This window comes from Dipodomys spectabilis, unplaced genomic scaffold, assembly GCF_019054845.1.
Source record: "Dipodomys spectabilis isolate Male_0828 unplaced genomic scaffold, ASM1905484v1 ptg000173l, whole genome shotgun sequence".
NCBI classification, from domain to species: domain Eukaryota; kingdom Metazoa; phylum Chordata; class Mammalia; order Rodentia; family Heteromyidae; genus Dipodomys; species Dipodomys spectabilis.
In genome coordinates, this window is record NW_024870850.1 from 50020 (window position 1) to 72277 (window position 22258).

Consider the following 22258-nt stretch of genomic DNA (forward strand, 5'->3'; position numbering starts at 1 on the left):
TGTCCTTAGGTCTGTCACCACCCTACCCGTCCGCATATCACCCTGTAGTTAAAACCGGTTCATTCTTGTTCCTGGAATACAGTCCATCTAGTATAGAAAACTCCTACTCATCCTGCAAAACCCATCCTTGAGTGCCCTTGGGCCCTGTGAAGACGCAGTTCCTTGACAGTGACCTACCACAAGTACCTCGATTTCCCCCATCTGTAAAACTGAGGCAGGGTGACTTACAGGCTCCCCTCTGCTGGCCGCGGCGGGACCTGGGTGCAGCCCCGCACCCCCCCCCCACCTCTCCCCCCCCCATCCCTAAAGGTAGGAGTGATTACAGTCAGAATTGACGCGGGTCCCGTGGAATCTCGCGATACAACTTCGCCCCGCCCCGGAAAGTCAGGCCATTTCCCCGCCCACCGCGTCTCCATGGTAACCGGCCTTCCTTTTCCCTCTGCTCCCTTTTAGAAGCAAGCGGCACAAATCGGGCTCTATGGAGGAGGACGTGGACACGAGCCCCGGCGGCGACTACTACACCTCGCCCAGCTCTCCCACGAGTAGTAGCCGCAACTGGACGGAGGACATGGAAGGAGGTAAGCCTGGAAGTGGAGACAGAGCCGACCTTCCGGTGGGGGGGGGGGAGGAATTGCGGCCGGGACTACATATCCCAACAGGCCCCGCGTGTATGCCGGAGGGTGGGAAGTGGGATTGCAGCCGCGTTGCCTCTTGGGAATTGTAGTCACGCTGACTGCGTGCTCTTACAAGTACAGTCCGTACTCAGTCGTTCCCGCAGCACTTTGGTTCCGTTCTCTGCGGAGCGGTGGGGGGGGCAGCCAGGGATGGAGGGAATGAAAGCCCCGCGTCTTTGGGCTTCCTGAGCTCACAGAGCTGACTCAGAGGATCAGGGCGCTTCTTCCTGGTCTCTTCTATGGACTCTCCCGTCTGTAGAGACCCTACTTGTCCTCTTGCCCACTGGAGGGACTTGGGTGTCTTTTTGTGGGTTCCTCTTCTCTGGGGTGCCGATGTTCCTCCTTCTTGGTTTACTTCGCATCTCCCCCTAGGATTTTTTTTTCCCTTCTTGCATGGGCTACGGAGGGCCCCTGGCTTCCTGAAACCTAGCTCTGTGCACCCCACTTCCCGAAGATTCCCCAGCCCTCTCACTGGGGGCAGGGCACACACAGTCCCGCTTTGGCAGCTGGTGTTCCGGCCCCTGCACCCATCTCTTACACGGGGGTGCTCAGACATCACCTACAGTACGCCTTCACAGGGTTCTTGTGGAGAGCTGGGGAATTGACCTTTCGTGGCCCTAACGGGCCCATCTGCTGGGGATCTGTTTGTTTTCCTCCTTTCCTCCCGGTGCTTTTTAGAAAGCTCTGTCTGTACCTGTAGGATTTTTGAGAAGGAAAAGAGAGCAGATTCAAGCTGGGCTTGTTCACAGAGATGGTTCAAGACCAGCCAAGCCCGGCATGGTCGGGCATGCCTGTAATCCCAGCTGTGTGGGGAGCGTAAATAAGATCCCACTCCAGGCAGGCCTGGGCATCCGTGGGAGCTCCTCGCTCAAAGAAAACGAATATGGAAAGGTCTGGGGCAGGGAACCAGTGGAGGAGGCAGGGCTTGAGTGGTAGTGCGCCTGCCTAGGCAAGTACAAGTCCTGAGTCCAACTCTGGTACTGGGAGGACAACAAAAACCAGCAGGTGCAAGGCAGACATAGTGGCCTCTAATCCTAGCTGCTTAGGAAGTAGAGGGAAGAGAATCGTAAGTTCCATATAAGTCTCAGCAAAGGTAGTGAAGTCCTTTCTCAAAGCAAAATACAGCCCGGCACTGTTAGCTCATACTTAATCCCAGCTACTTGGGGGAGGCTGAGATGTGAGGATCATGTTTCAAAGCCAGCCCAGGCAAGAACATCCAACCCATGAGACTCTTTATCTCCAATTAACCAGTAAAAGCTGAGATGGAGGCTTGGCTCAAGGGTAGCGCTCCAGTCAAGCAAATAAGTCAAGCAAGTAAGAAGCGCTGAGTTTAAACCCAAGTACTGAGTTCCCCAAAATACCAAATACCAAAAACAAACAAAAAATGAGGAGGAGCATGTGACTCAAATGGGAAGATACTTGCTTAGCATGCATGAGGCCCTGATTTAATTCTAGTACCAATAAGAAATAGGAGCCGGGGCTGGGAAGGTGGCTCAGTGGTAGAGCGCTTGCCTTGCATGCATGAGGCCCTGGGTTCCATTCCTCAGCACCACATAAGCAGAAAAAATAAAAAAGCCGGAAGTGGCGCTGTGGCTCAAGTGGTAGAGCGCTAGCCTTGACCTGAAGAGCTGAGGGACAGCGCCCTCAGAGTTCAGGCCCCACGACCAGACCCCAAAGAAATAGGAGCCGGGTACCAGTGGCTCATGCCTGTCATCCTAGCTACCCAGGAGGCTGAGATCTGAGGATCCCGGTTCAAAGCTAGCCTGGGCAGGAATATCTGTGAGACTCTGATCTCCAATGAACCACCAGAAAACCGGAAGTGGTGCTGTGGCTCAAATGGTAGAGCATTGGCCTTGAGCTGAAGAGCTCAGGGACAGCACCCAGAGTTCAGGTCCTGCGACCAACCGAGAGAGAGAGAGAGAGAGAAAGAGAGAGAGAGCACGAGCGAGCACTAACTCATCATTGGACAGATCTGGGTTCAAATCTCAGCTTGGCCGCCGGGTAGCTGCGTGTGCTTGTGTAACCCTGGGCAGATTCTATGTCCCTGAGCCTCTATTTATTGCCAAGTTTGGGGTGACAACACCAGGATTTCGTAAAGCAACCATCTGACGCATGGGAAGTGCCAAGAGAGCAGAGCGTGGTCTCTGATGCCCCCAGATGGTATTTCAGGCTCCATGTGCCATTGTTGGAGCAGCCACACACACACACGCACACGCACACACACACACACACACACACACACACACACGCACACGCACACACACGGAGAGCTTGCCTCTGCCGTGTTCCTTCTCCTTCATGGTCACAGCTTCCGATCCCTGTCAGCTCCGCCCAGCTCAAGGGCCTGTGGTGAGAAGCTCTTCGCTTGGAGGAGACGGTTCCTTGTCAGCCGTCCAGCGTCCCTGGGCAAATGCAGTGTGAAGGGGTGTTCGTGTTCACTCAGATGTGGGGTCCTCTTCCCCACGCACCTGCCCAGAGCACGAAGGCTTTCCCTGAGCGCCCCAAGTTCTGCAGCAGGGCAGGCGGGGCCCCCCTGCGCGGTGCCTGCTGTGCCTCAGGAGGAGCTAGAGGAGGCATGGGGGGGCTGAGCTGTTATGGGGGTTCTCACACAGCTGTTGGGGGGCCCGCTAGGGTAGGGGGTAGGCAGGCTGCGTTGCCTCGTGTCCCCAGGCCCGCGGCAAGGCCCTCCGCCCTCCGCCGGCGTTACAGGCGTGAGCCACCGGTGCCGGCTTCACGCTCATTTCTAAAATTGCTGCCCTTCCGGGGGCGGCCGCATCCAGACAGTGCCACGGGGGAGAGGGGGGGCAGGGGCCTCCCTTGCCTGGGGTGGGGGTCACACGTGGCCACGCTCACTGTCTCCCAGCCCCCCCCAACCCCGGGATCAAGCTGGGGGCGCTCTGGTCCCCACGTGCTCATGAGACAGGGAGGAGGTGGAGGGCCATCTTGTCCTCGCGGTACAGGCCCGATGATGTCCCCAAAATGGCTGTGCCCCCCCCCACATGCAGTGTGCTCTGGATTAGAGTTAGAAGCTGGAGAGGAGAGTTCCAGGAGCCGCCGGCGACCGCCGTGCCCCAGCTCTGGCTGGGCTGGCGGGGAGCTCCGGGCCCTCTCCTTCGGGGCACCCGGGCTCCTCACTGCAGGGAGCCCCCTCCCCACGCTGGGTCCTGTGCTGGGATGGGAAGGGGTGGGATGGGGGGGAGCCCGGGATCCTGGGGTGACCCCCCCCCCCGCTCTGCCCCCTACAGGCATCTCATCCCCCGTAAAGAAGACAGAAATGGACAAGTCGCCCTTCCACAGCCCGTCCCCCCAGGACTCCCCGCGCCTGTCCAGCTTCACCCAGCACCACCGGCCCGTGATCGCCGTGCACAGCGGTGAGTGCCACCACCCCGGCCAGGGACGTCCTTCCGCACACCTGACCAGCCCACCCGAGAGTGCATGGTAGGATGACCGGAGGGCAGACACGGCCGCGATACACAGCACAGTAGCCCAGTGGTTTCACCCATAGGTTGGCCAGTGGTGGCCCTGGGCGGCCGGTTCTTGTCAATAAAGTTTTATTGACACACGGCCCCGGCCTCATGTCTGTCCATCACGATGGCTGTTTCTGCACTAGGGTGGCAGACGTAGGTAACCAAGACAGACGCTTGTGACAACCAGACCTACAGACCCTGTGCTCAGGAGCCGGGGAGGGGCAGAGCAGCACAAATCACAGAGCTCAGGGACCGTCAGTACCAGGCCAGGATAGTATGCAGCCAGGAACAGGATGAGGCTGTGACCCACACCCCGACTGAGGGGGGCAGACACAAGAGGCGCCCGGTGTGACGCCAGAACGGGCAGACCCAGAGACTGGAAGCGGGGGCTGGGGGATCCCAGGAAGGGGCGGGCGGCGCTGCGGGGAGGCGGGGGCTGGGGGATCCCAGGAACGGGCGGGCGGCGCTGCGGGGAGGCGGGGGCTGGGGGATCCCAGCTGCGGGGAGGGCTCCTCTTGAGAAATCAAGAACAGGCGCAGGGCTTGTCTCTGAGAGGCGTGGGATGTTCTGGAACTTGGTAGAGGTGACGGTTGCACAGCTTCGTGGAAACAACTAAAACCTGCAGGATTGTGAGCTTTCTTAGCAGGGTGAATTTTGCAACATGGGAGTTGTCCGGTGGTCTGTCCACCCGAGGGACCGGTTCCAGCCCCCTCCCCCCCCCCCCGCCCGCCCCCCTACCATGGGTGCGCAGTTCTCTGGTTTAACTTGACGTGGTGCTCTGTCCCCATCATGGAGAACGCACTACTGTGTCGACATGGAGTACCTTCACTGCTGCGCCGTTGAGGGCCCAGTGACAAGAGAATACAATAAATACTTTCCATCCGCAATGTAGACTCTAAAGACACAGAGAGCTGACTGTGTTTCCATGTTTAAAAGACATTTACTGCTGGACACGGTGGCACATGCCTATAATCTCAGCTACTCAGGAGGCCAGGATTGGGAGGATCACAGTTCAAGGCCAGCCCTGGAGAAAGTCTACGAGACTTTTTTTCCCTCCATGGCAAACAATAAAACCTAGCATGTTAGCCGGGCACCGGTGGCTCCCACCTGTCATCCTAGCTACTCAGGAACCTGAGATCTGAGGATTGTAGTTCAAAGCCAGCCCCAGCAGGAAAGTCTGTGAGACTCTTACCTCCAATAAACCACCAAAAAAGTGGAAGTGGCGCTGTGGCTCAAGTGGTAGAGCGCTCGCCTTGATCTGAAGGGCTGAGGGACAGCTCCCAGGCCCAGAGTTCAAGCCCCATGACTGACAAAAAAAAGAACTGGCATGCTGGGGCATACCTATCATCCCGGCTCTGTGGGAGCTGTAGGAGGAACGTTGAAGTCTGAGGCAGACCCCAAAGCAAAAATTCTAGATCCTTCCTGAAAAAAGTAAACAAAGTAGTTGGGCATCAGGAACTTACACCCATCATCCCAGCTACTCAGGAGGCTGAGATCTGAGAATCTTAATTCGAAGCCGGCCCAGGCAGGAAAGTCTGTGTGAGATTTACATGTAGCGAACCAAACAAAAGCCAGAAGTAGAGCCGTGGCTCAAGGGGTAGAGCGCCAGCCTTGAGAGATAGAGCTAAGGGACAGCCCCCAGGCCCTGAGTTCAAGTCGCAGGACTGGCACCCTGCCGGGCGTGAGTGTTGGGGGGCGGGGCAGGGGGCGGGGCTCAGCGGGTCTGTTGGTGCTGGGGGGCGGGCGTGGAGACGCTCACCGCCCTCCATGCTGGCTCTGCAGGGATCGCCCGGAGCCCGCACCCGTCCTCGGCTCTGCACTTCCCCACCGCGTCCATCCTGCCGCAGACGGCGTCCACCTACTTCCCCCACACGGCCATCCGGTACCCACCCCACCTCAACCCCCAGGACCCGCTCAAAGATCTCGTGTCGCTGGCCTGTGACCCGGCCAGCCAGCAGCCTGGACCGGTGAGTGGGCATCCCCCCCCCCACGTGGCCCCTGGGGGCCTCCGCAGCGGTGGGATTTCCGTCTGTGGGGGTCTGCAGCCCCTGTTCTGTGTTGAGTCCGTGGGCCTGGGTGTATAGGACAGCTGGGGACAACAGGATCCCTGGCAGTGCCGAAATCCTGGGCGCCTCTTGGGCCGGGCCCACGGCACGCAGAAACACGCAGGCCGGGTCACGGGGGCCGTGCGTGCTCCAGGACAGAGTCCCAGCAGGCATGCGGGGCGTGCGGACACAGCGTAGAAAGCGGGTCCCAAGCCGGGCGCCGGTGGCTTGTGCCCGTCATCCTAGCTACTCGGAGGCTGAGATCTGAGGATCGCGGTTCGAAGCCACCCCGGGCAGGAAAGTCCGTGAGACTCTGATCTCCAATAAACCACCAGAAAACCGGAAGTGGCGCTGTGGCTCAAGCGGTAGAGCGCTCGCCTTGAGCTGAAGAGCTGTGGGACGGCGCCCAGGCCCAGAGTTCAGGCCCCACCACGAGTCCCAAACTGGGGGTACAAGTAGGAGCTGAGGGTCGTGATCCATGCAGGGGCCGGGGTTCGGGTTTCGCCACCTCCAGCAGCTCTCGGCCCCGCCACTCTGTCCCTTACCCTTCCAGGCCCCAATCCTGCTGCCTGTACCCCAGTTCCACGTGGACACAGCCAGTGTCCAAGGTGGAGGGGACACCACCCCCCATACCACGTGTCTCTCTGCTCCCCAGGGACGTGGAAGCAGCCCCCCCCCAGCAAACCCACAGAGCAGCCATGCCCCCACTCCCAGGCTGCTTCCCTGGGTGCCCACGCGGCCTACGGGCCCCCGGCCTGGGTGACAGTTCCAGGCCTGCCTCCCCCACGCCACAAGCACCTGCGGGAGACGGGGTCCCCCACACAGGTGGCCCTGACCCCAGGGAGCAGCCTCACTTCTTGTAGAAAATAACAATCCAGTGAGGAAGCCAGGGACCCATGGCTCACGCCTGGCATCCTAGCCACCTAGGAGGCTGAGCTCTGAGGATCATGGTTCGAAGCCAGCCCGGGCAGGAAAATCTGTGAGACTCTGATCCCCAGTAAATCCCCAGAAAACCGGAAGTGGCGCTGTGGCTCAAGGGGTAGAGCGCTCGCCTTGAGCTGAAGAGCTGAGGGACGGCGCCCGGGCCCAAGTGCCAACCGCATGACCAACGGAAAAGAAAAAACAAAAAAAAACGATGGCGGGAGGTTAGGTCCGTCTTTTCTGGGGGAGTGGGAAATGAACCGGTGACAAGCAGGTGCTTGTTTGCGGTGGCCTGGACTGGACCATGCCGTTGGAGGGAATAATGCCCACCTGGCCCACCTTCTCGATTTTTCTGGGCTTTGGATGGCAGCGCATTGGCTGCCCTGGGACGCTGCGCGGGGCCACGGCAGCCTCCCCAAGATGTGGCCCCAACTGTCCTCCCGCCCTCCGGCCTGCGTGACCTCAGGCCAGGGCCCGACCCTCTCTGAGCCTCAGTCCTCCGAGCTGCAGAATGGGTCTGCATGCACCCCCCGGGCGGCGTGGCGGGGAGGAGCTGGGGGACATGGGTGCGGGACGGGTGTTGCGAACTCTTTTTATTTGTGTACCTGGGGTCAGGAATCGTGTTGGCAGGCAAACGGGGAGCACTGTGGGGGCGGGTGGCTGCTCTCGGGGTGCACGAGGCCCTGGGGTCCGTCCCAGCACCATCCAAAATAAAACCCACTAGGCTCGCGCCCCATGCCGGCCTGGCACGCAGTAGGCCCGTGGCTGTCCCCCCACCCCACCCCACCCCGCTTCTACCTCGTCCGGGGGCCATTCACCCAGAGCCCGATAAATGATCCGGCGCCAATGTCTCATCTCCTGGCGGTGCAGGGCGGGCATCGCTGCAGGTTCGGTGCTCAGGGTCTTTGTGTTGTCCGCCCCCCCCCCAGGCAGTAGGACCCCCCCCCACCATGGCAGGAGCTCGGGGAGCCGGCAGGCTGCAGGGCGGGGAGCTGGGGGTGAGGGGCCCGTACCGACGCTAACGGGCTCTCGGTCTCTCTCCCCGCAGCCTACTCTGCGCCCGGCGCGTCCCCTGCAAACCGTTCCTCTCTGGGACTAGAGCCGAGGGATCACAGGTAGGGCCGAGGGGCTGGCCGTGGGGGGCTGGGGCAGGGCAGGGCGTCCGTCTGGGGGACCCCGGGGCCTCCAGACCCCAGCTGGGTTCTTCCCTTGACTGCACCCCCCCTCAGGCTCAAGGGCCCCTGTATGGCCCCCAGGGGTGCGAGGTGACCCCAACCCCACCTGTCAGCTCCTTAGTGCCGGCTCCTGCCTCTCGGGAGATCGTTGGTGGCAGAGCTGTGACGTCCCTGTGTTCAGATGGGTGGCCACGTGGGCCAGCAAGGCCCAGAGAGGCCCGGGGTCACACCGCACACTGGCCCCGTCCCCTCCCCTGCGTCTGGTCCAGGGACCTAGAGGGATGAGGGGGCCGTGCTGGCCAGGGGCAGGCAATTCCCCCCCACCCTGCACCCCCAGAGAAAGGCCGGATAGCAAGGAAGGCTCAGAGAGGGACAGCCAGCTGCCTGAGGCTGCACAGCAGTGGGGGCGGAGACCCAGACCCCAGGCCCACACCCACCTTCCCGTCAGAAGTCCCATCTTATGGGGCCTCGGAGCCTCAGCCCTCCTGGGGCTGGCAAGGGAAGAGGGGAGACAAGGCAAGGAGGCCAGCCTAGGGAGCCCCGGGGCCTGGAGCACCCCCCCCCCCAGCTCCAGAGGGTCCCCTTGGCCTTGAAAGACTCAGAGACAGAGAGACCAGCCCAGGGCCAACTAGCAGTGGGGTCCCCTGGGCCACTGTAGGCTCTACGGAGGTCACAGGCTAAGGTCAAGGAAGGGGTCACAGGTGGTCCTGTCCTCTGTGGGGGGGGTGCTCTATGCTCAGGTTGCTGCTGGGGGGGGAAGGCCCAGTGTGTGGGGACCCGCCATCCTCTTCTCCTGGCCTGGGGCCAAGTCTAGGCTGTGGCCGGGACAGGGCCCCCCCCACGCCCTGCCCCCCCCAGCCTCTTCCCCTCCCTCCCACAGCCTGCCAAGGCCACACCCCCCCACACACACAGTCAGGGTCACCGTGGCCCCAGTGGCAAGAAGGGGTGCCCCCACCCAGCCTCCCTCCGTGGTACCTTCCCCGTGGCCAACTGAAAAGCAGGCCCAGTGTTCCCCTCCCCCACCCATTCCGGGGAGCATAGAGCCCCCCAGCTGTGCCAGCCCCTGGCCCACCTGAGGGAAAGGAAACCGAGGAGGTGGGCACCCCATCCCCCTCCTCAGGGCCGGGGGCAGGGGCCAGAAGAGGCGGGGCGGGGGGGGGGGGGCGCGGGAGGCCTCGGTGTGAGGGAGGAGCACAGCCAGAACCTTCTAGAGCCCGGAAGGGATGAGGCAGATTGCAGGGAGACTGCAGGTTGGGAGGAAGCATGCGGTGCCCCCCCCCCTGCGGGGAGGGCGGGCAGCACGGCCCCACATCCTGCTCGGTCAGCACTTCCTACTGTTGTTCCTGGATGCCGCCTCCCCTCCCCCTCCCCTCCCCTCCCCCCTCCCCCGTCGTGTCCCCACCCTTCCCCCCTCCCTGCCCCTCCCCGACCCTCCCCGCCACGAGGCTGGCCCTGCTGGTGGTGTGGGGGGGATCTCCTCCATCCCATCCGCTCCCCAGGGCTCCCCGGAGCCAGCAAAGGGCAGGGGTCACAGCGCGGACATCCTGAGACTCCCCGCCCCCCCTCGGCCATGTGGGGGTTCCCCCCCTCCCGGGAGGGAGGAGGGAGGAAAGGCCACCGTGGCCGGCGGCCGGGGCTGGGTGTCCACCTCGGGAGGGTCACGCCCAGAGCCTGTCTGGTTGCCAACGGAAACCAGACATGAGGTAATGGCCGCGATGAACTTGAACTTGGCTGGGGGTGGGGGGAGCGGCGGAAGCGCCAGTTCCTCTGACGGGCCTGCCTGGGGGAGGGGCGCCACGGCTTTGCAACCAGGTTGGGGGGGCAGCGACGGGGGCGGGGGCTCCCCAGGGACTGGACAGGGCGGTCAGGGCTGTGGCCTCCCTGTCCCCGTGTCAGATGGGAGAGGACATTTCAGTACAGCAGGTGGAGCGCTCGCCTGCGGGGCCCTGTGGTGGTGGGGGGGTCACTAAATGGGGAAATGCCGGTTAAAAAAGGAAAATGGGGGGCTGGGAAGGTGGCTCAGTGGTAGAGCGCTTGCCTCGCATGCATGAGGCCCTGGGTTCAATTCCTCAGCACCACATAGCCACAAAAAGCCAGAAGTGGCGCTGTGGCTCAAGTAGTAGAGCTGAGGGACAGCACCCAGGCCCAGAGTTCAAGCCCCATGACCGACAGAAAAGAAAAAATGGTCCTAGCCGGGAGCTGGTGGCTCACGCCTGTCATCCTAGCGACTCAGGAGGCTGAGATCTGAGGATCGAGGTTCAAAGTCAGCCCTGGCAGGAAAGTCCATGAGCCTCTGATGTCCAGTTAGCCACCAGAAAAACGAAAGTGGCGCTGTGGCTCAAGTGGTAGAGCACTTGCCTCGTGCTGAAGCGTTCAGGGACAGCGCCCAGGCCCAGAGTTCAAGCCCCAGGACCCACTAAATAAACACAATGGCCCTGGTCACTGCCGTACCTGGCCTGGGGCCGTCCAGCAACGTCGCGTGCTGCAGTTGAGGGCAAAGGTCACAGCCACACTTTGAGAAGCCTCCCCTCACCCCCACTTTACACGCTTGGTGGTGAGGCCGGGGGCAGTGGGGAGGGGTGCTGCGCTGGCCAGTGCAGACAGCGCAGTGCGTGATGCGATCCATCCCCAGGCGGGCTGGCCGCGGGCTTCCTCACCCTGCCCGCTCCGAGCATCCCTGACGGCGGGTGCATCCCCAGACTCGCCCCGGCCCTGCTGCTGTGGAATCACAGCCAGAAAGTTCTATTCCCCCCCCCAACTCTATGGCTCACCCCCCCCCCCCCCCAGCCTGGTGTGGGATACCCTTGGACCAGAAGCAATCCCACAATCCCACACTGCTTGTCCGGGATGGAAACCTCACCAGCCACTTGGCGTTTACCCAGCAGCCTTGTCGGCAGCGCAGGGCTCCGGCCCCGGGTCCCACGGGTGGACGGGATCCCGGGTCCCGGGGATGGAGGATGGGGCTGTGGGGGAGGTGGGGGGGAGGTGACGGAGGGGTCCGTAGTGGAGCTTGATGCCTGTGCTCTCTCTCTCTCCCTCCAACCTCTCTCTCGTTCCTGTCGGCCATTCAGTCCTGGTACCTGGGATAGCAGCGTTCTGTGCCCCCCACCTCCTCTCCATCGCCCGGGAATTCCCGGGGGGGCAGCGCCGCCCGCCCCCCCCCAACCCACATTTGCGGTGGGAAGTTAAGAGCGAGCAAGAACACCCCACCAACGCCCAGCCCGGCCAAAAAACCAACCCACAGACAGACCCAGCGGGAGGAGAAGGAAAAGCAACCCCCCCCCCCCCCGAAAAAAGGAGAAAAACAAAAACAGGAAGAAGAAAGAAAGAAAGAAAGATCCGCGTCAGGAGAGGCCCCCCCCCCCAGGAGGACGCGAAGATGAAACGTGAGGACAGCTCGGAAGCCAGGCCCGGGCCGCGCCGGCCCCACGCGCCGCCCGCCACGCCCGCACCGTCATCTCCGCCCCAAGGACGCCGACGCTGCCCCACAGAGCAGGTGAGCCCCGGGCGGCCACCGACCGCCCCCCCCGCACCCCCCACCCCGCCAACGGCACTTGCCAAAGAAGGGAAAGGCAGCAGGCCGGCGCGGGCGAGGGGGCAGCGAGGACCCCCGCAGGGGCAGAGGCGGGTGGGCAGAAGAGGTGTGAGCCCCTCAGCCCCCCCTGGCTGGACAGGATGGACGCCGTGCGGGTACTTGGGGGACCCACCCCAGCAGCGGGGACCTGCGAGCCCCCCTCCCCACCGGACTGGCTCTGGCTCTCGCCCCTGGGGACTTGGTCTTCGGGGAGGGGTGCCCCCCCCAGGCCAGCCCCAGGGTTGGGGATGAGGGACGTCTATGCAAGTGACCCCAGGCCCTTGGCACGGTGGCCGTCCTCCCCCCCCCCACCCCCCCCCCCCGGCCTGTTGCACATGTGGAAGCAATGCACTTTCCCAGGAAGGGGATGGTGGAGCCGGGACCCTGAGCTCTCCACTCCAGACCCCCCCATCTGGAACCTGCTGGCCTCGAAGCCCAGCAGGGGAGCTCCCGCCCCCCCCCCCCAAGAACCCTGGAGGTGGGAGCCCAGAGTGGTTTAAGTGCCTGACCCCCCACCGTCGTCCACCGGACACAGAGTGGCCGAACGCGCCCCCCCTCCCCCAGCCCGGCCCCCCCATTGCCGTGCCCCCCTCCAAGCTAGAGAGACTGGACCCCAAGGGTCAGCCCCGGGAGCCCCTCCCTGCATCCCCCTCCTCACACCGCGGGCCCCGGGCCGGGTCCTGGGGGTCCCGCCGCCCCCTCAGCCAGTGCCTTACATGCTGGAGGGAGGCCAGCCCCTCCCAGGTGCCCCCCACCCCGAGGGCCACCATTTGCACTTTCATCTCCCCCAAAATGGGGCCCGGTGGAGGGAGCCAGCCCCGCACGGGGCGGGGCGGGCTCTGGCGGAGCTGGGGGTGCTGCGGAGAGCGGGGCTCACCTCACCCGCTGTGCGTGTTCCGTTGACCTGCTCCAAAAACACTAAGCTGGGGGGGACGCCAGGTGCCCCCCAGCCAGCTCCGTCCACACCCACCCCGGGACCCCTTCTTCCGTGGAGGGCCAGGGTGGGGTGTTAGGTGTTGCAAACACGAGGACCCCCTCCCTGGCCCTCCCGTCCATCCCATGCCCCCCACTTCGGCCAAAGCCATCGTCCGTTCCTCGTGGCCCGGCCCCCTTCGTCGGGGGTCTGGACTCTTCTTCTCCAAAGTAGCCTGGGGGGGCCTTGGCGAACTCCCTCGATCTCACACAGAAAGACCCAAGTCCCTTCCTCACCCTCTGTCTCCCATCCCCAGGGCCCGGAGCGCAGAGGTGGGGGGAGGGGGTCCCGTCTGTCCGTTTGTCCGTCCGTCCGTCTGTCCGTCCTCAGGGCCCCTCCCCCTCCACGGGGGGGGGGGGCGGGGGATCCTCGGGGACTGAAGCATGGGGGGGGGGCCCCCCCCGCTGTCCAACAGGGCAGGGGTGAGGGCCGTGCCACCCAGCAAAACCGGACTCTTGCCAGGGTGGTGACCGGGGCTGGGGGGGACAGACCGGACTCGGGGTACCCCCAGCAGTCGCCCTCTTCCCCCCCACCTCCCATGGGGGTCCGGGCCTGCGAGAACCAACTCTTTTACCTGACTTGCATGGTGCTTTAGGAACCCGCGACCTGTATGCATGGCGGATGCCCCCCCCCGGCGTCCCCCCCAGCCACCCGCGCCGCCTCTTAACAAAACCCCCCAAAACACAACTAAACCAGAAAACCCCCAAAAATCTACCAAAAAAGAAAAAAAAAAAAGCCCAGCCCCACCCATTCCACGGCTCCTGATTTGCACGAGAATTTTCTATCACATGATGTGCCTTGCGTCCCTGGTCAGCACTCAGCTGCATGCCGCACGCGTAGCCCCAGACAGACAGACAGACATAGACGATGCCACGAAATAAAGCGTACCAAGCGAAAAGGGATGGATTTCTATTTGTAAAAAAACAAACAAGAAACAACAATAACCACCATAACCATCGCCACCACAGACGAGAAGGAAGTGACATTCAGAAGACAAGGAAAACCCGCTCAAAAGCGAGCCACAGAGCCACCCCGCGCCCCCCTCCGCACCCCCCCCCCCCGCAGCGGGGGGAGGGGCTCTTCCCCGGTGCTCACCGCCATCCGCCGCCCGGGACCCGCGGACCTCAGGCCGCCCGGCCCCTCCCCTCCCACCGTCGCTGGGCACAGCCTGACTCAGACTCCATCCATGCAGGCTGGGGGCCCGCGTGTCCCTGTGTACCCCAACTTTGTCACCAAAGGACCCGTTCTTCTTGAGCCGGAGACCAGCCTGGGGTGACCCCCGTCCACTCACCCCCCTCCCCATCTTCCGTCTTCCAGCTAGTGACACGAAGGAGCGACACGGGAACCCCACACAAACTCGATATATGCAATACCTGCCCTTGGCCCCCGCCCCGGCGGCTGGGGGTGGGGACCGCGGGGAGCCGCCGTCGCCGGCCTCTGTCCCGAGGTTGTCATGTCCTTGATTTTGGTTTTTCTGGCTCTTTCTTCCCGTCCTTCCCCCCTGTACCCCGTCTTTCCTCTGTCTCTTTCCAGTTTCCTTGACCAAAGCTAAGGCAGGAAGATGGGCTGTGGGGGGGCCGGGGTGCAGCGGCCTCCCGGCACCCCCAGCCCCCCGCACGGGGTCTGCCAGCACAGCCTTCAGCCACTGTCCCTTTGTCCCCTCAGGATGTCACCAAGATATTCTTAATCCCAACTTTTCTTCCAAAAAAATGACACCCTGGTGCGGCCCCGGGAAAGGGGGGGGGGCGGCAGACGCCGGGCTGGGGGTCCCGGGGAGCGGGGGCACAGGGAAGGCCCCAGGGGCTACTGCCCCACCCCGCTCGCCCTCTCCGTTGGGAACTGGCAGGGAAGGGGGGCAGGCTGGGTGAGGTGCCGCCCCCCACTCCCCACCGCGGCCTTGGGGTCCCAGGCCCTGGCCAGCGGGCTTCTCCCAGTTGGTGGCAGGAGACAGAGTTGGGGCTCTTTTTTTTTCTCTGACTTGACATGTTCACCACCCCCATACCCAGGCCGGATCCTCCCAGAGCCCCCTTTCCCCAGATGATGGTTGGGGTTCAGTCCACCCCGTGGGGAAGGACGGGGGGGGGGGGGGGGGGGGGGGGGGGGCGGGGGCAGGGGTCCCATATATATGCAAATCGCACAGCCCTGAAGGACTGCAAAGAGGGAGGGAAGTCCCCAGCCTCGGTTCAGAGAACCCACAGGCTCCCCGGGGACCCCAGACGGACCAGCAGGGCCATCCAAGGGAAACGGGGAGCTGCGGGGACCTCCACACTGTCCCCTGGGGCTCCCCCTCCTGGGGCCAGCCCTGCCTGCCACCTCCCTGCCCAGCGGCCATCTGTGCAGGGCCACAGCAGCACCCAGGGAGGGCCCCGGCCGGCTGCCGTCCCACACACAGGACATGGTGGTGTGGCCACATGTGGCCTCAGGCCCCGGGGAAAGGGGGCAGCAGGCAGGTCCCCACCCCCCAGTGCACCCCAGACCCCGCCAGCACAGGGCTGTGCTGTCTGTACATACATGTAGGCTGTACCCATGTAACTTGGGGGTTGAAGCCTAGATTCTGGCTCAGACACCCCGATGATTTCTTCCCTCAAATTCAGCTTCCTCTCTCTCCCCTTCTCTGCCCCCTAGTACACTTTCTGGGAGGGGGGGTCCCCGCCTCCATGCCCACCCCCCCAAGCTCCAGCTATCCATCCCTAGGTGGTCCAGAGCCGGGGAGGGGGACCCTCAGCCCCCCCACAAGCAGCAAGGCAGGAGGCAAACCGAAGCCCGGCCAGCAGAACTCGCCAGCTATACCAAAACACTCATTTCCCAAGCAGTGCCTCATGTCTGCTGGTGCAGTTTTGGGGTCTCCCTGCCTCAGCGCCCCCTCTACACACACACTGGTATCTCGAGCCCCCGGACTGTGCTCAGACCTCGAGTGTGGGGGGGGTGTGGAACACAGGGGTGATCACGGGCTCCAGAGATGGGGAAAGCCATGCCACCTGGGTAAAAAGGGGGGCCTCCAAACCCCCTTCTCAACATGCACCCCTCCTCATCTTCCCACCTCCAATCTCAGCCAGGCTGCTGTCCCCTAAAACCAAAGCCCCTTCAAATCCAGGGGTCTCAGCCTGAGCACCCTCCTCTCCCCCCCTTCCCTGCCCACTGAGTGTGAGGGGTGAAGAGAGGGCTGGGGGGGAGGAGGGGCCCTGGGGAGGGCAGGTCACAGCATCTTCATCTGGATTTTTCTGGATTCTTTTCTAGGTTTCTTTCTCGATTTCCTCCCCTCACCCCCCCCCCCCCCCCCAGCCTTTCTGAATTTCTCTCTGGATATTGTTTCTTCTTTTTTTCCTTCCCCCCTTCTCTCCCTCTCCCTCTCCCTCTCTCCCTCTCCCTCTCCCTCTCTCATCCCTCCCCACCCCACACCCCTCAATTGTTTGGGTGTCGAGGCTGTCCCGTACATTTTTCTCTGAGACTTTTTTTTTGAGATTTTTTGTTTCCATTTTGTATTTTACGCATATTACAGGAGAGATCATTTTATTTCTCGCTTTCTGCTTGCGTCACATAACAGGCCATACACGTTACGCGCGCGCACGCGCACACACACCTGTGCTCAGAACCCAAGTCGGGGAACAGTTCCGCTTGGACCTGGGGGTCCCCGGGTTGTCCTGACCCTCCCCTGCTGGGGGAGGGGGTCAGCCGGGACCCCCTGGCCGGCCCCCCCGGCCCTGCGCTGCCCTCAGCCCATATATCACGCGGTCGGTTTGGTCTGCGCAGACGCGCCTGAGTATCATTTATAGAATGTGACTTTGGCTGATGTTACTTTGTTTTCCCTATGCAAAAAACAAAAAAAAAAATACAGCGAAAGGGGTTCCATAAAAGACTCGATAAAAGGCAAAAAAAAAAAAAAAAAAAGGAAAAAAGAGAAAATGTATAAAAATTAAACAAGCTATGCTTTGACTCTTGCTGGCGGTCTCGGCTTCTCTTTCTGTGCCCGGCGGGGCTGCCTGTCTGGTCACGTGCTCCCCAAGGGCAGCCCCCCCAGGGGGTCTGGGGACCCCTTTGACATGACTTGAGGAGCCCCTGAAATAGGATTGGGGGGGCCGGGGACATTGCTCAGCCCCCTCAAAGGGTCCAGGACACCCCCAGAAAATGGCTGTCTCATATCTGTCCCTGCGGGGCTGACCTGCCCCCCACCCCCACCCCTTCAAGATGCTTCACTCCAGCCGCCTCTTCCTCCAGGGAACTGGCCCAGCTTCACCGCCGTGTATCAAGCCCCACTCCCCCATCCTCGAAGCCTCCAGTGAATCCCAGACACCTTTGGGATACCTGCTGTGAGCAAGGCTCAGGGGACCCCCTGGTCATTCCAAATACACAGCCTGGCACATGGTTGGCACTCCATAAGTGAACAAACGCCTTGTAGAACACCCTTTTCTACCTGGTAAGTTGCTGAGCACTGGGATGCTGGAGGAAAGAAGAAATCCAGAAACCCCAGGCTGGCTTTGAAACCCATGGTTTGAAAACCATGATCCCCTGGGTCTGTGATCCGCACATCTCAGCCTCCTGAGCAGCTAGGATTACAGGCGTGAGCCACCAGCGCCCGACTACACTGATCATTTTTGAGGCTTGGTCTGGGCTCCTGCCCAAACCCTCACCTGGACCACGATCCATTTATCTTCAGGCCGAGATGACAGCAGTCATGCACCACCAGCCCAGCTTCTTCATTTGAGATGGAAACGCTCAGATTTTTTGGACGAGGCTAGCCTGGAACTGCAATCCTGAGTTCATCTTCCCACATATAGCTAAGATTATAGTGGTGAATCACCTCACCTGGTCTGCCCCCTGGAGAGGGACGTTGAAGATCCTGGAGAGGGCTGGGAAGGTGGCTCAGTGGTAGAGCGCTTGCCTTGCATGCCTGAGGCCCTGGGTTCAATTCCTCAGCACCACAGAAGCAGAAAAAGCCAGAAGTGGTTCTGTGATTCAAGTGGTAGAGTGCTCACCTTGAGCTCAAGAGCCGAGGGACCGCGCCCAGACCCCAAGTTCAGGCCCCACGACTGACAAAAACAAAAATTAAATTAAAAAAAGGTCCTGGAGATCAAACCCCAAAACCCTGTCCACTCAGACACAAAGGAAGGCAACCAGAGGAAGGGAGAAAAACCTGCCTGAGGCTCCACCTGCCGTCGGTGTCATTTGTAGCTACTCTGGAGGCTGAGATCTGAGGATTGAGCTTGGAAGCCAAGCCAGGCAGGGAAGTCTGTGAGACTCTCTCCAATTAACGACCAAAAAGGAAAAAAAAAGCCAGGGGAGGAGCTGAGGCTCAAGTGGTAGAATACCAGCCCTGGATGGAAAAGCTCAAGCCCTGAGTTTATGCCCCAGTACTGGTGCGCACACACATGCACACCGATGCCTGAGGTGGAGGCTGACAGAGATGTGGCCCTGAGGCCGGCTGAGGCAAGCGGAGCCCCACACTTCACGATCCTGGACTTTCTGTTTTTGTTTTTGTTTCTGTCGGTCGTGGGGCTTGAACTCTGGGCCTGGCACTGTCCCTCAGCTCTTCAGATCAATGCTAACGTTCTACCCACTTGAGCCACTGCGCCACTTTGGGTTTTCTGGTGGTTTATTGGAGATAGGAGTCTCACGGACTTCCCTGCCCGGGCTGGCTTTGAACCACAATCCTCAGATCTCAGCCTCCTGAGTAGCAAGGATGACAGGCGTGAGCCACCGGTGCCTGGCTCCCCTTCTTGCCTTTGGTGCCATAAGACCAGGCTAGGGTAAAAACTGCAGTAAGCAAACTTAATGGAGACTCCATGTTCCAAAGCCCCAAAGTGCTTATCAAGCACCTACTGACTCCATGCTTCTTAGTTCCCATGCTACAGAAGGGAACATGGGTACCCTGACAATTTGGAACACCTGCCCCAGCCGAGGGGAAGAGGTAGAGCTACACTTGAGCACTTCACTGTAGCCCTCTTGGCCTCCTGGGTCTCAATAAGGCATGAGTGAGAAGACAGGCTGATGGGCGAGAGAAGAGTGGAAAATGGATGAATGAATGGACGATCAGTAGGCAAATGGGTGAATGGTGGGTGGGTGAATGGATGGGTAGATGGATGGATGGATGAGTGGATGGCTGGTGGGTGGGTGATGAAATGATGGATGAGTAGGTGGATGGATGGGTGGATGGATGGGTGGGTGATGGATGATGGGTGGGTGTATGGATGGATGGATGATCGATGGATAGATGGATGGATGGTGGGTGGGTAGGTGAGTGGATGGCTGGTGGGTGGATGATGGATGGGTGATGGATGGATGATGGATAGGTGGGTGATAGATGATGGTTGGGTATGGATGGATGGTCAATGGGTAGATGAATGGATGAGTGGATGGGTGGTGGGTGGTGATGATGGATGGATGATGGATGGGTGAATGGATGGCTGGTGGGTGAGTGATGAATGGGTGGATGGATGATGGATGGATGGATGATGGATGGATGGATGATGGATGGGTGGGTGATGGATGATGGTTGAGTGTATGGATGGATGGATGATTGATGGGGAGGTGGATGGATGGATGATGGATGGGTGGATGAATGATGGTTGGGTGTATGTATGGCTGGATGGTTGATGGGTAGATGGATGAGTGGATGGATGGTGGATGGGTAGGTGATGGATGGGTGAGTGGATGGCTGGTGGGTAGGTGTGATGATGATGGATGGGTGAATGATGGGTGGGTGGATGATGAATGATGAATGGGTGGATGGATGGGTGGGTGATGGATGATGGTTGGGTGGATGGATGGATGGGTGATGGATGGGTAGATGAATGGGTGAGTGGATGGCTGGTGGGTAGGTGTGATGATGATGGATGGGTGAATGATGGGTGGGTGGATGATGAATGATGAATGGGTGGATGGATGGGTGGGTGATGGATGATGGTTGGGTGGATGGATGGATGATGGATGGATGGGTGGATGGCTGGTGGGTGTGTGCTGAATGATGGATGGGTGATGGATGGATGGATGATGGTGGGGTGGATGGATGTATGGATGGAGAAATCTACCATAGGTGGTTGGATGGGTGTGTGGATGTGTAGGTGGGTGGCTGAGCAGAGCATGGGTGGGTGGATAACAGAAGAAGGAATGAGAGGAGGTCATGATTCATTGCATAGAGGAAGGGATACTTAGCTGGTGGACAGGAGGACAGAGCTGGCAAGGTGGGTGATGGGTGGACGGACAGCAGGTAGCTGAGGGATGGACGGCGGATGGGTCTCCCCACGGCTGGAGGCCCAGTCGGTGCAGAGCAGTGGGTGGGGGTGGGAGGGCCGACAGAGATATAGGCGGAGGGTAATGGACGGTGGAGAGGTATGGATCTCATCTGCAGTTGATTCTGAGTCCTAGAATTAAGACTTCAGAATGACTTCGTCCTACCCGCTGACTGTGCTGCTCCCGCTGCCCTGCGACTCACTCCTCCTGGATCATGCCTGACTGGGAAGCGGTGGGTTAGGATGAGAGGGGCTCAGGGGCGTGACCGATGGGGGCGTGGCTCAAGAGGGGCGTGGTTCTCTGGGGCGTGGCCCATGCGATGGGTGTGGTTCGCGGAGGGTGTGGCCCATGAGATGGGCGTGGCTGGTGAGAGGGCGTGGCCCTGGAGGGGCATGGCTTCGTGGAGGGAATGGCTCGAGACAGGGGCGTGGCTTTGGAGGGCGTGGCTCGTAGAGGGAGTGGTCTCGGGCCTGGTTATGCAGTAGGCGCTGCTGTGGGCGTGGTCTGTGGGGGCGGGGCTCCCGGGGGCGGGAGCACTGGACAGTAAGGGCTTGGACAGAACGGTAGGGGAGGGGAGGGAGTGGCTCATGCAGGATGGGTTCCACACGCACACACTTGAGAACTCCCCACAGCAGCTCAGTGACAGACAGGGTGGCCAGCAAGACCCCCAGACCTGTCAGCAGAGAATTCATGGCAGACCGGTGCGGACAGAGTCCGGGCCAGGCAGCAGCCAGGCTGGAAGGTTGGGGTCCACCCTCTCTGGCCGCACCCCCTCCTGCCAAAGCCTCACAGCGCTGGGCCTGAGCCTTCGGAGGCCGGAGGAGCTGAGGAAGGGAATGGAGGCCCCATCCAGACAGGCTTGGGTCTCAGGTCCAGGGAGAACGTTGGTCTGCCCAGGCTGAGTATGGTGGGGCTCCAGGAAGTGGAAGGTGAGCTTCCCTTCCCTGGGGTCCTGGCCTCCCAAGAGACCCAGCCATGGCTCCTCCTTCAACGTTGACCACAGTCTGTTGTTCCTGGGGGTCAGAACTCTGGTCTCCACATCGTTGAAGAGGAGGAACCGATCTGAGGCTCAGAGAGGACGAACCACCTTCCCAGCACCACACAGCATCCCACAAAAAAGTTCTTGAGCCAGGCGCTGGTGGCGCCCACCAATAATGCTAGCTACTCAGGAGGCTGAGATCTGAGAATCAGGGTTCAAAGCCACCTGGGGCAGGAAAGTCCATGAGACTCTTATCTTCAATAAACCAGCCAAAAGCCAGAAGTGGAGCTGTGACTCAAGTGATAGAGCAACAGTCGTGAGTGAAAAAGCTCAGGGACAGAACCAAAGGGGGGTGTGTGGGAAGGAGGCGGAGGGGAGAAGGGGAGAAGGAGAGAGGGGGGGAGGGAGGAAGGAGAAGAGGGGGGGAAGGGAGAGAGAATTGATTTCTCAGCCAAAGCCAGGAAAGAATGCACCTTCCCAGCTACCATAGGAGGTGACCTCCAAACGGCACAGGCGTGACCCTGAAAATGCTCCCCTATCCCGATCCCAGTCCTGCCTTGGGGCGCCCCACTGTCCAGCCCCCCCTTCTGTGTGGAGAGTTACTTGGCGTTTCCTCCGCCCCCTGGTGGACGATGTCGGAACTGCACCCAGGCCGGCTATGAATAATAAGCCTTTGGGGAACCTGAACCCCAACCCACGCCCCACAGCCCGCCCTCATCGAGGTCCAGGGCAAAGGTTAGGGCGCGGAAGCGTGAGAAATAGGGAACGGAAGCCTGACAGGAGAAAGTCGCCTATCTTGGGACGCGGGGGCACGGGAGGGTCACGTGTCCAGCAATGGGGGGGATGCGAGGGCCCCAGGATTTCCCGGGAGACCGGGATCAAAGTTCAAGACTCGGGGAACACAATCAAGATCACAGCCGAGTGTTATCACCAGGGCTGCGGAAGCCTCCGTCACCCACCCCCGCCCAGCGCTTTGTCGGTCGCGGGGCTTGAACTCGGGGCCTGGGCGCTGTCCCTCAGCTCTTCAGCTCCAGGCTGGCGCTCTACCGCTTGAGCCACAGCGCCACTTCCGGTTTCCTGGTGGTTCATTGGAGATGAGAGTCTCATGGACTTTCCTGCCCAGGCTGGCTTTGAACTGTGATCCTCTAGATCTCAGCCTCCTGAGTAGCTAGGATGACAGGTGTGAGCCACAAGCTCACTAGCTATTCTTTTTGAGGGGCTTT

The 22258-nt window shown here is 61.1% G+C and overlaps 1 protein-coding gene across 3 annotated transcripts in view; it reads left to right on the plus strand.

The window, feature by feature from the left end:
- The window catches only part of Nfic (nuclear factor I C), a 47678-nt gene extending 36110 nt beyond the window's left edge, over positions 1–11568 (plus strand). For 2 of the 3 annotated variants that reach the window (XM_042693718.1, XM_042693717.1), the window contains exons 6-10: positions 454–578; positions 3920–4045; positions 5924–6108; positions 8156–8222; positions 11354–11568. In XM_042693718.1, the coding sequence (XP_042549652.1) occupies positions 454–578; positions 3920–4045; positions 5924–6108; positions 8156–8206 (487 nt within the window). In that variant the 3' untranslated portion in view covers positions 8207–8222; positions 11354–11568. The remainder of the gene's footprint in view (positions 1–453; positions 579–3919; positions 4046–5923; positions 6109–8155; positions 8223–11353) is intronic. The other variant, XM_042693719.1, reaches the window with a different exon arrangement.
- The last annotated feature ends 10690 nt before the right edge of the window (positions 11569–22258 follow it).